Consider the following 15,477-nt stretch of genomic DNA (forward strand, 5'->3'; position numbering starts at 1 on the left):
CTCATGGGTGTTGGGGAAGTAAATGTGCTCACTGGCATGTGGTAGCATGGCATCCAGGAACTGGTGGAGTTCCCAGGATGCAGATAACTGTGAGACCCCCGTGATGTCCCCACTAGGTGTTTGGAAAGTACCTGTAGATAGAATTATTAAGGCTAAACATACCTTGGTATCCACTGGGATGGGTTCCCCTCTGTTGGTTCTAGGTCTGAGTTGAGGCCGGCACAACTCGGTGATTTGCTGAAGTATGTCTCTGTCCACCCTGTAGCACTCTACTATTTCCAGATCATATAGCCTCTGGTAAGTCACCCTGGGTCTGAACACTCTTCTCCTTCTAATTGGTCTGTGGCGGTTGTCAACATTATCCTCCTTTCTGCCATCAACCTCTAGCACATACTGATGGATCAAAGCAATGGCTGCCCCTAACATTTTTCCATTTAAAATTCCCCTCGCATGTGTACATCAATGGTGCAGAGTTTGTGAGACAAACCAGACTGTAAGGTATTTCCATACCTTATATTGTTGTGCTGCAGATGCTGTCTGTATGATTGGCTGACTATAGTACATTCCACCTGCCAGCTATGTTATTTGTACTTGATTACTTTAATTCTGCTATTTATTTTTTTTTTTTTCATTTTCCCCTTCCCATTTCCTCCCCTTTTAAGCCCCGAGGCATGCAGCGCAAACCCGGTGCTTAAATGTAAATAGTCCTGCTATTTCTGGTTTTTGTTTGTTTGTTTGTCTGTTTGTTTGTTTTAGACTGGGTGCACACCACGCAAACCATTTAGCTTATGTAAGTAGTAAGAAGTGGCCTTTCCCTGGACGTGAACATGCTCCTTAGTTCATGGAATAAGACAATACAGCCTGAGACACACCTCCTTGCTTAGCTGTGCTTAGTTAAGCTTATTGCTGTGCCTTAGGGCTCCAATTTGCTTACAACATGCCTTATGCACCCCCTTTTCATGTCTGTTGCTCCTCCTAGTGACACCATCGTGCTAGAGCATCTACACGGTTAGGTGCAGTTTGGGACTTAAACGATTTTTTGTGATTCAGTACATTTCCCCTCATTTGCATGCCACACTGCCTTAGTCCATAGTTACTGCCCTTACACAGAGCTTTTCCCCTTGACAACCGCTGTTCCCTGGTTTTGTTTTCATTCTGCATGCCATAGACTATAATGGCAACATGCAGATTTCCCTTAAAATTGAGTTTTCACCTTTTTTTTTTAATTTTCTGTGTGATCCCATTAGCATGAGCTGCTGCCCTATGGTTAAATGGCCGAGATTGGCCAAAAAAAATTTTTGATTTTTATAAACAACAAACAGCTTTCCATATGGCCATTGGCATGCCTAACCACTGTAATACATGCTTTTTTGAGAGCTGTTATGCCTCTATTTTGTTATTTTTCAGAAATGTATTCAGTTAGTAACCAAATACTTTTCTGCAAATAACACTGTTCCTGCATGGATACCTGGTTGCTTGGTGAATCACTAATTCTCATCATTTGCATGTTTTTCACCAGCAAATGAGGTAATAGCATTTTGCAGCCATATCCATGCAGGAATAGTGTAGGGACACTCATGCACATCAGATCAGCTGTTTGCTGGCTCGCTCGGTGGCCATATTCCGTGCAGGAATGGCTGCACTATTCCTGCATGGAAAAATCATCTTCATGAATCACGGGGATCATATATGCTAACAATTTAGATCTAGCACATTTCCTTGGATGACGTGCCCCACTTTAACAATGCTAAAATCTTAGCCAGTCTTAAAAATAAATTAAAATAAATAACTATGTATCATTAGCACATTTATTTCTGCCACGTTTTATTTATAAGTGCGGCAGAGTAAGGTATGTAACAGCTTTCAAAGCTTTTCATTTTTTGCTGCTGTTATTTGCCAGCCATCAATGTCTGTTATTAATTCCTAGCTCAAGACTCAATATTAATAGTGCTTAGGGGTGTGGACCTTTTGACATCAGAAAGGTGTTTAACAAGCTTTTCTTTTCCATATTTTTGAAGTATAATTTTAGAGTTCCATATACTACTATGAGCCGCGGTGGTGCAGCGGTAGCGTTGTCACCTCACAGCAAGAGGTTCTCCCGTTCGATTCTTGGCTGATGTGCCTTCTGTGTGGAATCTGCATGTCCTCCCTGCAGTTGAGTGGCATTCAAAAGACATGGGTGTGCCTTCGTTGAAGGTTGGGCATTGGGCTGGCACCTCGGCACCGTAAAAATCTACTACCAACCATTAGTGGACCGGAGTTCCGCTATGACGACCCCTAACCAGAAAAAGCCAAAAGAAGAACACTACATTGAAATATAAGCACTATACTAGCCAGTTGCCTCTGCTTTAGTTTAAGTGCTACTGTTACACTTCTGTAATATCTATTTATGCTTTCTTGCTGTGTTTTTTTTTTTACTAGAATTGCTCTACCATATATATATGTTACTACATACGAATCCTATGATATGTCTACTTTGCTTTATATGATTTTTCTTTGCTGAGTATATTGAGTTGTACTACTTAATTTTGTTTTTTAAAGCCTTTTTGCATTGTTTGGAACTTTTCTCCCTGGGCGTCTGCTAAAAAATGGCATTTTATGGTCAAGTTGGACTTTCCCAATAAACAAATGCAAAAAAAAAAATATGACTACATAAATAAATAACTTCTGTACAGAGCAGGCATGCTACATGAATCAAACAAACTAAGTAACCACACGACCTCTAATAAATTCCAAAGATATGGACCTGCTGAATCAAATTAATATGCAGCTAAATGAACATACGGAGCAGATAAAAAATCTGATAGAAAAGCAACAAGTTATGGCGGTTGCATCAAATCCGATATTCGGAAGTTTGGGTATACCTTTGACACAATCTACCCCACCCGGAATTCATTCTGTTGTTAATGTGGAAGAGGCGAATGCTGAAATTCCGGGTAGCAACAAACCAACTGACAAGAATATTTCCAGTGGTGATACCAAACCGGACAAAATGCAATGGAAAAGTAACAATTTTAGTTTTCATCATGAAAATATTAATAGTGGGTCTTATCGATCAGTAAATTTTTCATTAACCGAGAGATTAAGGAATTTTGACAAAAAACTATTTCAAATGAAGAAATTACAACTGGAGAATAATTATTTATCAAGAAATATAGAATTGGGGTTGGTTCCACAAGGTTTAAGATTGTGGAGATACCCTAATGGCATTTCCGGTAACCAAGAAATGATAAATGAAGTTCATCAGCTATTTGATAAAACAGGATTGGAACTTTTGAAAATTATGATTACATTTAATGACATAGTTATAGTAAAGCTCATGACTGAATTGGAAAATGAAAATGAATTAATTTTAAGTGACTTGAACTTTGATCATTACCAAACTAACTATAAAAATATTTTGACCAGTGTGAATAATGGTATACATGATATGTTTGTGAGAAAGTCTAATAAAATCAAGAGAGATATAGAAGAATATCATGTTCAAAAGGTTTATCCGTTATCGAAAGGTCACCATGGTAACAACAGAAGGCGGGTGAATAGCCAGGAAGTGACATCACCAATAAATGTACCACAACATGTTTCTGAAGAAATTCCTTTAGAGGAAGGCCCGAGACGATCGGAGAGGCTACGCAATCGGGGCGAAGGTTGGCAACGTCAGAGAAGAGAAGAGAATGGGAGATATCAGGATCAAGGAGCCCGTCCCAAAAGATGGGACAATCAGTCGAAACAACAGGGTACTTATGGGGGGGACCTGAACTAAGGAACGAGCAATTTGAACGGATGCCCTCCAAAGCTGGTAAAGATATCTCAAAATTAAAGCAGTTCATCAACAGTTATAGTGAACGAAGATATTTCCGGAGTTAATTTGAATAAGGTAAATTTAACATCTATCGTAAGTACTGTTAACATGTTTGAAAATACGAATACTGTGTTGCACGCACAGACATTATGTTCTGATACTTCTATTAAAGAGAGAAGTATAAATGTAACTATTAATAGTGAGATGTTAAACAATTTAAGTATATATAATGTTTCAGAAGGTGAAGACACTAATGAAAAGTATATTAATAATGGTTGCAACAATACGGTCGTGGATAAATGTTTTTTAGATGAAATAGAAGTAAATGAAAGTTTAAATTTAACAGCTTTGATTAACATATTGCAAGAAGATTTAAATATACCAATAAAAGGCTTTAAACCTACCATTATAGTTAACAAACATGGTGATTTTCAATTATATAATTATACAAGTAAATGTTTTGATATTAAGCATGCAGATCTATTATCAAAAGGGTTTACATTTGTACCTGCAACAAATGGAAGTGTGGTGGATGTACTAATAGATTTAAAATTACTTACTCGAAAAATTAATATTAAGATGTGGTTTTCTAATAATAAGAATTATGAGATGAAAAATAATAATATAAAAGACTTAAAAAGGTCAAGTAAATTTAACCCCCCACCCAATAGTACTGTGGCTTTATTTGAAAAAGCTTGTGAGCTACAGATAAGAGAATATTTCAGAGATGGGTCTAATAATAAAAACAATAATAATACTAATATTAATCATATAAATTGTAATAATAGAAATGAAAGAAACAATTATGGTAACTTAACCGAGGACGAAAATCAACTGTTATGTCAGCTCATTAAAGACAACACTATTCGTTACATGAGGCCTGATAAAGGCAATGGAATAGTGATAATGGATAGGAATGACTACTCAAATTCTATGCATCAAATGTTAACTGAAGATATGTACGAGGAGGTGACTTTGAATCAAATTTATATAGCCTTTTCCAAAATTGATTTAATGACAGAATATTTGTTATTACAAGGCCAGATAAATGAAACTGATTTTAGTTACTTGAAAAATGAGTTTCCAGTGATTAGTAATATATTTGGAATTCCTAAAATTCATAAAGGTGTAGAGAATGTGACTTTTAGGCCCATAGTGGATGTAAAAAGAAGCAAAATGTATTTCATGAGTAAATATTTAGATTTTCATTTACAAAAAGGGCTGAAAATGTTTGATTATATTACCAAGGATTCTTGGCATTTCTTACACAAACTTAATTGTGTCAGTATTACTAACACAACATTGTTTCTTACCATAGATGTAGTGAATTTATATTCAGTTATTCCCAACAATACAGGCTTAGAATGGTTAGAAAGTCAACTTCTAAAAACAGGTATTTATCAACAGGATGAAATTAATGTTTATGTTTCTCTTATGGAAATTATGCTGACCAATAATTTTTTATTCTTTGAAGGGGGTTACTATAAGCAGTTAACAGGGGTAGCAATGGGTGCAGCTTGTGCCCCTAGTTATGCCAATTATATTATGTCATACTGGGAACAAAATTATGTATTTGAAAGTGAATTTTTCTCAGATATAATACATTATACACGGTTCCTGGATGATATTTTTATTATATGGAAGGGTGGTGTTAAGAAAATGCTTGAATTCATGGAATATATTAATAATACTATAGAATTTTTAAAGTTCACCTTTAATTACAACGAACATGAAATATCCTATTTGGATGTCTCTTTAAAGTTTGACAAGACAAAAGGTGTCTTGTCTTCAAAAATTTTCAGAAAAGCCACGTTTTCTAATGCATATCTGGATTATTCCAGCTGGCACCCTTTCCATCAAAAGAAGGCTATTATAAAGGGTCAGATGGTTAGGGCAGCCAGGATGGTTAATATAATGGAAGAATTCGACAAATAATTGAGTTTTATTTCGGATATGTTTATTAAAAGAGGTTATCCCATTATTTTAATCAACAGTATTAAAAATGAAGTAATTGTAAAGAGAAATAATGGTATTTATCAGCCCCTATTACAGTCAGATGTAGATACCACTAACGTGGGTAGTAGGTATAACAAAATATATTTTGGTGAAGGTAGTCAAAATAGAGACAGTAAAAAAGATTCTTTATTTTTCATAACCACATATACTTATGATACAGAATTTATTACTAATACTATTCGGAACAATTGGGAAATGTTAAAATTAGATGTAAATGTTAGTAGGAAATTGAAGGAGTTACCTATGAATGTATATAGGAAGGCAAGATCATTTAAAAACTATTAGAGAGAAGTACATATGTAAATAATAGTCGTACATCATGCAGACCCAATGGGAATTTTAAATGTGGGAGATGTAGCCTTTGTGCTTATATCCTAACCACTAAAAATAAAATGTTGGTGAAAAATGAAATATTGCTCTTTAAGGGGCATTTTAATTGTTATTCCAAAAATGTAGTATATATGGCCAAATGTAATGGATGTTCAGCATTTTATATAGGTAAAACCTGCAGGGCCCTTAGAGATAGGATAGGTGAACACCTTCTTGATATTAGGCATCAAAAGAATACAAATGCTCTTTTTAGGCATATTAAACAATATCCGGGCCATAGCTTTAAATTTATTATTCAACAAATAAAAAAGGATTTACAAGGGTATATCTTGGACATTCATTTGGACGTATGTGTAATGATGTGGCAATTAAAATTTGATGCCACTAGATTTCTCGGTTTAAATGATAACATTAGCATGGCCCCTTTATTAAAGCTTAGGTTCATCAATAGTTAGATAAGTTTTATTTATGGGTTTATTTATAAGTATTTATTACAAATTAATTATTACCATTATATATTTTCATATATATGTTTTTAGTATATCCACTAGGGATATAAAATTGTATTTTTTATAAAATAAAATTTACAAAATAAATATATTATATTATATATAAATATTAAATATTATAAAAATCATTTAATAAAACCATTGGTTTTAAGGTATTTTAAGTTTTTTTAAAATGTTAGTAGTGTTTTATATTTGCACATGTATATTTTTATATTTGCATATACTAATTTGAATTACATTTAGCGTTATATATGTTATTTAAATAATCAAGTGTAATTTAATTCATTAATTGCAGGTTGATTAAGTTTTTGATTGGTAATTAAGCTGGGTATTTATACTAGAAAACTGTTGTAGTAGTTGTTCTGAAGAAGTCTTTAACACTAAGACGAAACCTAGGTTAACAGTACATGTCGTAACTTTGAGATTCTTGTGGAATAATACGTGTGTATCGTGCCTTTTGTGAATTTTGTGGAGAATAAAGTGACATTATCGTATCCTTACCTTCATGGGGAGCTATATTTGATTATTGGATTTACGTGGTTCCTGTGATGAATTCAGTGAATATTTACTTTAAAACAATTTCCTGTATGCGACTTGGTTTGGTTGTGGTTCCTGCATTCAAACTACCATATCTTCGGAATTTGTTAGAGTTCATGCTACATGAATGCTTGATATTGCTAAGGTAAATTAAGAAGACGAGTGAAGACACTCCTAAAAAGTGTGATAGAGCCCTATATTAAACTGCAGGACAGTCTAATCATGCTAATACTAAAGGGGCACATATAGAAACCCCAACAGATGCAGCAATGTGTTGATAATAAGAAAGTACAACTCACAAACATAAGTCCAGAGTGTTATGTATTATTGCTACCCATCCCTCACCCCCCACCTTCCACACACACAGAATACATTTCTCACTAAGTAGTAGGGTGTCTTTGAGGTGATGAAAAAATAAATGCAATAAACTACAAGGTTAGATAAGCAGCAAAAAAGTTAAAACAATGTACTAAAGTCATGCAAAGAAGCAGAAAATTCAGTGGTGAGCTGGCAAGTGAAGTTTATACAGAAACAGCCAGAGAACTTCTACCTGAACTAGAGTAAAAATTGTAGGCGGGAAGTAAGAGAATTTCTATTCTAATTTATTTTTCTATTAAAAAATAAAGGAATGTTCTCAAACATGCCTGGGAGAACTTAAATAATAGAATATAACACAGAGACAACACCTGGGATGTGGTTATACTGATTGCTTACAGAGTACTAGAGTCACAGAAACAGTAAGAGGAGTTCAAAACTTGCTTCCATTAGGAGTGACAGAAGACTCACAAAGTTAATGGATCAGCCAGTTAATGCTGGTTCTTAAACCTGACAGAGGTAGCAGATTCTGTAATGACTGTAGAAAGCAGTTCTAAGTTTGCTAGCTATCCCATGCCCAGGACAGATGAGACGACAGACAATCTAGGAAATGCCAAACACTTGAAAACACTAGGTGACACAAGAGATACTAACAGATCCTCTGCCCCTTATGTTAAAGAAAATATTTAGCATTTGTAACTCATGATGGTTTAATTTAGTACCCAGTCACACTTTTGATCTACATGCATCTCCAACTAACTTTCAGAGGTTGATGGATGAAATACAATTAACTCACTCACAATATGCTGCTAATTATTTGGATGACATGGTCATTCATTCAGAGGACTGAAGGTCTCATTGACCAAATGTGCAGTGTCTGCTACACTCTGAAAGGCAAGGAGGGTCCACTGAGAATGCTAAGAAGGATATGTCAGGTGTGGTGAAAGCCAAATATCTGGGATACCTCATAGGAAATAGGGTTGTAAAGCCACAACTACAAAACTAAAAGTCAGGTAAAGGCTTTTCTTAGAATAAAAAGCAAAACACCAGGACTTGGAGACGGCTGTAGAATTCAGTATAAAAATCTTTATTCGACATAGTGCTTTCATGGGTAACCCCACTTTTTCAGATGTCTAATACATTTTAAAAACAGCTCTTGGTTTAAATATCCTCTTGAGACACATGATTAAAACCAACCAATACATTGTTCTGATGTGAACAAGCGCTTTCAATACAAGGTACCTGCCATTGACTAAACTAGAAATTTGAATGTATATGTATACACTTCTAAAAGCCTATTTATAAAGTATCTAAATTGTAATTCAAATTTCCATAACATTTCGGTTTGCAATCACAAGCACAGAATATATCTGCACATATTTACATTTTCCACTTACGTTCTCCAAAACACATACAAGTCTATAACAAGAAGTCAATAATGTATCATACAAACAATTCCACAGCACTTCTTACCTAAAAATCTACCTAGACCTAAACTTAGAACATTTTATTTTACAGTCACAAGCAAAAAATATATCTGCACATGTTTACATTTTCCACTTATGTTCTCCAAAACACATACAAGCCTATAACAATAAGTCAGTTATTTATCATACAAACAATTCCACAGCACATCTTACCTAAAAATCTGCCTAGACTTTAACCTAGGACCCAGGGGTATATATTTATTTAATCCATGACCTCAATCAGCCCTCAATCTTACTATCCACTTTGCTTCAGGCTCTTCAGTGATGTTTCGTAGCCCCCCCCCCTCTTATGTTCTCATACGTTCTTCCCATAACTGGAAATTTAAAAGCATGTTCTATATCATTATTGATAGTGTGTCTAGCCAAGGCATTCACTTTGTTCTTTTTATGGATGGCATAAATGTGTTCACGTATTCTTTCCTTCAGAGACCTGTCTGTCTTCCCTATATAGAAACTACGGCGCACAATCCAATGGGCCAAGTAGACTAAATGCTCTGTTTCACAGGTGGCATTGATGTCAAACTCATGTCTTTAACTGGTCTGGATGTTCAAACTTAGAAGTACTGTCTATATATTTATAAAAATTACATCTGCCACATTTTTTGTACCTTTTTCTATGGCTGACCTTATAAGGCCATGCTTCCTATCACTAACCTTAGGTTGACATAACTGTCTCTTCGAAGATTTATAGTTCTTCAGTGAATACTTAGGTTTCACATCTATTAAACTACTAATGCTCTTATCTAGTCTCAGTATATTCCAATGTTTCTCTATCCCATTCTTATACATCCATGCATCTTTAGAGTGGTAAAATGATATTCTAGTTTGTTTATTTTCTCTAATATTATCTTTGTGCCCATCACTGTCTGCTTCGCTAATTTCTTTACTCCTAGAGAAGTATGGTTTAGCCTTTAAACATCTCTGTTTACTCATTTCTTTAATGCTGCTCTCTATATCATTAATATGATACCCCCTTGCATACTATCTGTGGCTGATACGTAGCATTCTTTCCTGTGCAGACGAGTGACCACAGTGCCATCATTTTTCTATTCAATGGCACTGTGGTTACTCGACTGCACAAGTAAGAATGCCATGGAAACCATCTATTAGCCAAAGATAGTATGCACCCCCATATATTTATTGAAATGTCATTCAGAACCAGTTTTATAGAGCCTCTAGACTGAATGTGACAGATGAAGATTTTGTTCATCAAGTTGAGCAAACTAGCAGTGATTTATTAGAAAAGGGGTATCATATTAATGATATACAGAGCAGCATTAAGGAAGTGACTAAACAGAGATGTTTAAAGGCTAAACTGTATTTCTCTAGGAGTGATGACATTAGAGAAGCAGACAGTGATGGGCAGAAAGATAATATTAGAGAAAATAAACAAACTAGAATATCATTTTACCACTCTAAAGATGCATGGATGTATAAGAATATGATAGAGAAACATTGGAATATACTGAGACTAGATAAGAGCATTAGAAGTCTAATAGATGTGAAACCCAAGTATTCACTGAAGAACTATAAATCTTTGAAGAGACAGTTATGTCAACCTAAGGTCAGTGATAGGAAGCATGGCCATATAAGGCCAGCCATAGAATAAGGTGCAAAAATGTGGCAGATGTAATTTTTGTAAATATATAGACAGTACCTCTAAGTTTGAACATCCAGATCAGGTAAAGACATATGAGTTTGACATCAGTGCCACCTGTGAAACAGAGCATTTAGTTTACTTGGCCCACTGGATTGTGTGCCATAGTTTCTATGTAGGGGAGACAGACAGGTCTCTGAAGGAAAGAATACGTGACCAAATTTATACCATCCATAAAAAGAACAAAGCGAATGCCTTGGCTAGACACACTATCAATAATGATATGGAACATGTCTTTAAATTTCTACTTATAGGAAGAACATATGAGAGTATAAGAGGGGGGACCTACGAAACATCACTGAAAAGCTTGAAGCTAAGTGGATATAAGACTGAGGGCTGATAGAGGTCATGGATTAAATGAATATATACCCCTGGGTCCAAAGTTAAAGTCAAGGCAGCTTTTTAGGTAAGATGTGCTGTGGAATTGTTCATATGATAAATAACTGACTTCTTGTTATAAGCTTGTATGTGTTTTGGAGAACATAACTGGAAAATGTAAACGTGCAGATATATTCTTTGCTTGTGACTGTAAAATGAAATGTTCTAAGTTTAGGTCTAGGCAGATTTTTAGGTAAGAAGTGCTGTGGAATTGTTTGTATGATAAATTACTGACTTCTTGTTATAGGCTTTTATGCGTTTTGGAGAACATAAGTAGAGAATGTAAATATGCGCAGATATAGTCTGTGCTTGTGATTGCAAACTGAAATGTTATGGAAATTTGAATTACAATTTAGATACTTTATAAATAGGCTTTTAGACATGTATACATATACATTCAGATTTCTAGTTTAGTCAATGGCATGTACCTTACAGAATGTTACTTTAAATTGAAAGCGCTTGTTCACATCAGAACAATGTATTGGTTGGTTTTAATCATGTGTCTCAAGAGGATATTTAAACCAAGAGCTGTTTTTAAAATGTATTAGACATCTGAAGAAGTCGGGTTACCTACAAAAGCACTTGTGTCGAATAAAGATTTTTATACTGGATTCTACAGCTCTCACCTCACAACAAGAGGTTCTCTTGATCGATTCTCGGCTGGGGTGCCTTCTGTGCGGAGTCTGCATGTCCTCCCTGTGGTTGTGTGGGTTTCCGCCGGGTACTCCAGTTTCCTCCCACATCCCAAAGACATGCTGTAGGTGGATTGGACACTCTAAATTGGCCCTAGGTGTGAGTGTGTGCATGTGTGTGCCTTCTGTGGAAGGTTGGGCGCCGAGCTGGCAACTCAACACCATAAAACTCCACTGCCAGTCATGAGCGGACAGGTGATCTGCTGTGGCAACCCCTAACCGGGAAAAAGCCGAAAGAAGAAGAAGAAGATACTGGATTCTACAGCCATCTTCAAGTCCTGGTGTTTTGCTTTTTATTCTGGATCTGTTTTGTGCAGGACAAGTGAGTTCTAAAGCTTTGGCAGCAGTCTTGTGGTTTTGCTTTTTTCTTAGAATAACTTGTTATTATAGAAAATGTGGACCTAACTTTGCAAGAATTCCCTTTGCTTTGACAAATCTGATGAAGAAAGAGCTCCTACTAAGCTAAGATGATCTCCTGAGGCAGATAAATCATTTAACGACCTGAAAAGAATATTATGTTCTGAACCATTGTTAATAATGCTTCATTTTAGTAAGAATTTACCCTGTATCCTAAGGCATCTGGGGTAGCTTCGGGAGTAATGTTGTTTCAGGATATTCCAGGTGAGGATGAACCTGATGGTAAACCAGTCAAAAAATAAGCAATGCAGAAAAGAGATATTCAGCCTCAGAAGGAGTACTTGGCAGTGAAATGGGCATTTAAGTCATTAAATTATTACCTGTGATGGGGTCACTTCAGCCTGGTGACCAATCATATCTTATTGCAATGACTGAATAAAGAACAAGCTGGCAATACAAAAATGATACCACTGGGCATTGTCCCTCCATCTCTTCCATGACAATATTAATCCTATGCCTGGGCTAACTAACAAAAAGTTGATGCATTGCTGATGTGTTGTCTTGGTCTTGTAACACATCTGTTTAAGTCCAAAATCAGTGGTTTGTACTGCAAGGGGGTTGTTCTATTAAGTGGTATGCAGAGAATGGACTATATTACTTTAATTATGCCTTGTGTTTGTGCAGTTCTCACAACAGTGTAGCTAGGAAACTAATTATATTAGTTAGAATAATGAAAAGCTAATTGACAATTAATGGCATATAAAAGGATGAAACCTCGATCAGGAAGTTGACTCCTCAATTCAAGGTTCAGTATGTATCAAAGCATTAGTGCTGACTGAAGAATCGTGGTTTCTGGAGTCGGACAACACAGTTTTGGCTTATTGTGAATTTAGTGTGACAAGAGTACAGACAAAGATTTTGTTTGTGGAGCTGAAAATAAGGCCTGACTAAGCTTGCAGATATAATTTTTTTAAACAGCATATTTACTGGTATGGCTGTGAGACTAAACATTTGCGGCATGATTACACTTACAGACTGTAAATGTGAAACAAGCTACAATATGTATTTTATATAGCTGTGGGAAGTTTATTTTGGAAAGCCAAATGAGTTGTGTTTTATTTCTTGTTTAATAATATTTTATTCCTTGTTTTAATAAACCTGTTTATTATTATGAATCTCAGTGTGTTTGTTGGAAGGACTAATAATGTGTGAATGTGTGCGCGCACTCGTTCGCGCACTTGCGTGCGTGCGTGTGTGTGTGTGTTTGCCCATGTGTGTGGGTGTGTATATGCATGCGTGTATATTTACACATCTTTACACCTGAAAATAGAAGAACTATTTCACTCAGGTTTAGAGTGCATATACTTTTTTGAAGAGATGCCATGGTGCCATGGGACAATTCTATATGTCTCTCTCACTGGAAAAAAGACTGCCAACTGCCAAGATGAGTACTACATTGAACATTACTGAAAAGCTTCTAATCTCTTACAGTTTCAGACATTTAAAAATTACTGAATATTCTGTGGTTCTGCTACTTCTTGGTTATACTGAATATTTAGATGTTACTCTGTTTTCTTTTGAAGGTGTACTATCAACGTGCAGACATGGCAATTGGGTCCCTTACTATAAATGAAGAGCGATCTGAAATTATTGACTTCTCTGTACCATTCGTGGAAACGGGAATCAGTGTGATGGTTGCCAGAAGCAATGGTACTGTCTCACCCTCTGCTTTCTTAGGTGAGTGCCTTAAAATTTGTTCTGCAATTTCAGCTTTCCTGAAAAGCATTATGTAAGTAGGCTAAGAGTTAATTTCAACAAAATAGATCACATTATACAATCTGACATCGTATTTATTGCAATATGTACTTATACAGAGACAAACTCAAACTATTTTATTTTTTTTACAGTTGATTCACACTTGAGATGAACTGATATCTGCTATTTCCTGATGTACAACCTTGCAATGATGTTCTTTTTCTATTTTTGCAGAATTAAATTAGGATTAAAATTACAACATTTGATTTGATTAGTGCTACAATAAACAGTCATGCTTTATGTCTAGTGGGTTTTGTTTCTATCTTCTGATCAGAATGGAAACCAAAATCAGATTCTCAAAAAATATATATTTTATTTATGAAAGCTATTATACCATAACTTACTTTCATAATTTATGGTAGATATTTGAATCCTAATTATGAGTTAGCAGATTTTGCTCCTAGGATATGTTTATTAATATAGTTTTTCATGTATTTCCTGTAAGTTTACAATTTCAGTTTATGGACCTGTACAGTATGAATTGCAATTAACATATCAGTTGATTAAATAACTGCCTTTCTAATGACTCCCAATAAACTCTTAGCATTTCAGGTATATCAAAGGCAAATTGTGCATTACATTGTAGGCTTAAAGTTGAGTTTTGTCATCCATTTGATTTCAGAAAATCCTCCAACCTGTTTCTCTCTGAATTCAGTTCATTTCATATTTGTATATGTGCAGCAGTACTGTGGATGCATGAATATGCACTACTAGCTGTATCGTAAGGTGTCATGAAACCACTTATATCAAATGGATTTACCCATTTATATAAACAAATCCATAACAGTAATTTAGCATGCTGATTACATACAACTGATGCAAAGAATATCAGAAGGATCTGAGTTCTATCCCACACCAGATAACTGGATTCATGCCACATTAGTGACACATTAGTGCAGCATGAGTAGTTTCTTCACTCAAAAGGTAACATAGGTTAATAGCAAGAAGGTTGTTCACCTAGTGGACCATTTGTAGCCTAGCCACATGATCTGACATTGAAATTACTAAGACATTAAACGTTGCCATTCCCTATGAAGTGAAGTTCTTGTGCCTACTTTTTTTCCCTTTCCAAAAGCACATGAGGGGCCAGACCAGACATATACTTATACTTGCCTATCCAGTCATCTTGGTTAGGGGGTGCCATGCTTTATATCCAAGAAGAGTCTAATCCATAAGAGAGGTATTCTCTATGATAGATATCTATCCCATTAGCAGGTCTAATTTATGTTACAGAGGGAATTTAAATCTGTTGAGCAGGTGTCTAGGGTGATATTAGTTTTGCAGATCTGTAGGCAATGGAAAAGAATAAGAGCTTTAAGGCAGTTGGGGTACTCAAGGATGGCATGCCCTTAACAGTTTTAGCAAGGAAATGTCATGGTCTGTTAAGATGGGCCTTGTGCCCAGATAAGTACATACCAAAGGGTACAGTATATTCAGTTATTGACCTGATAAGGGAGGAACAAAGGGGGATGATAAATTCCATGAATCTAGAACATATATCCTTAGTGATTAGTCTGGCTATACAAAAGGATTTCTTAACAACAGTGGTCACACAGTGATCAAAGGATAGTTCATTGACTAG

General features: G+C 35.5%; 1 protein-coding gene across 1 annotated transcript in view; it reads left to right on the top strand.

Moving 5' to 3' along the window:
- The window catches only part of GRIN2C (glutamate ionotropic receptor NMDA type subunit 2C), a 3,426,271-nt gene that overhangs the window by 2,851,164 nt on the left and 559,630 nt on the right, over window positions 1-15,477 (top strand). The window contains exon 7 of the mRNA XM_044085160.1: window positions 13,664-13,817. Coding sequence (XP_043941095.1) covers window positions 13,664-13,817 — 154 coding nt within the window. The remainder of the gene's footprint in view (window positions 1-13,663; window positions 13,818-15,477) is intronic.

This window comes from Protopterus annectens, chromosome 10.part0 (assembly GCF_019279795.1).
Source record: "Protopterus annectens isolate FY-2018-M chromosome 10.part0, PAN1.0, whole genome shotgun sequence".
Classification (NCBI taxonomy): domain Eukaryota; kingdom Metazoa; phylum Chordata; order Ceratodontiformes; family Protopteridae; genus Protopterus; species Protopterus annectens.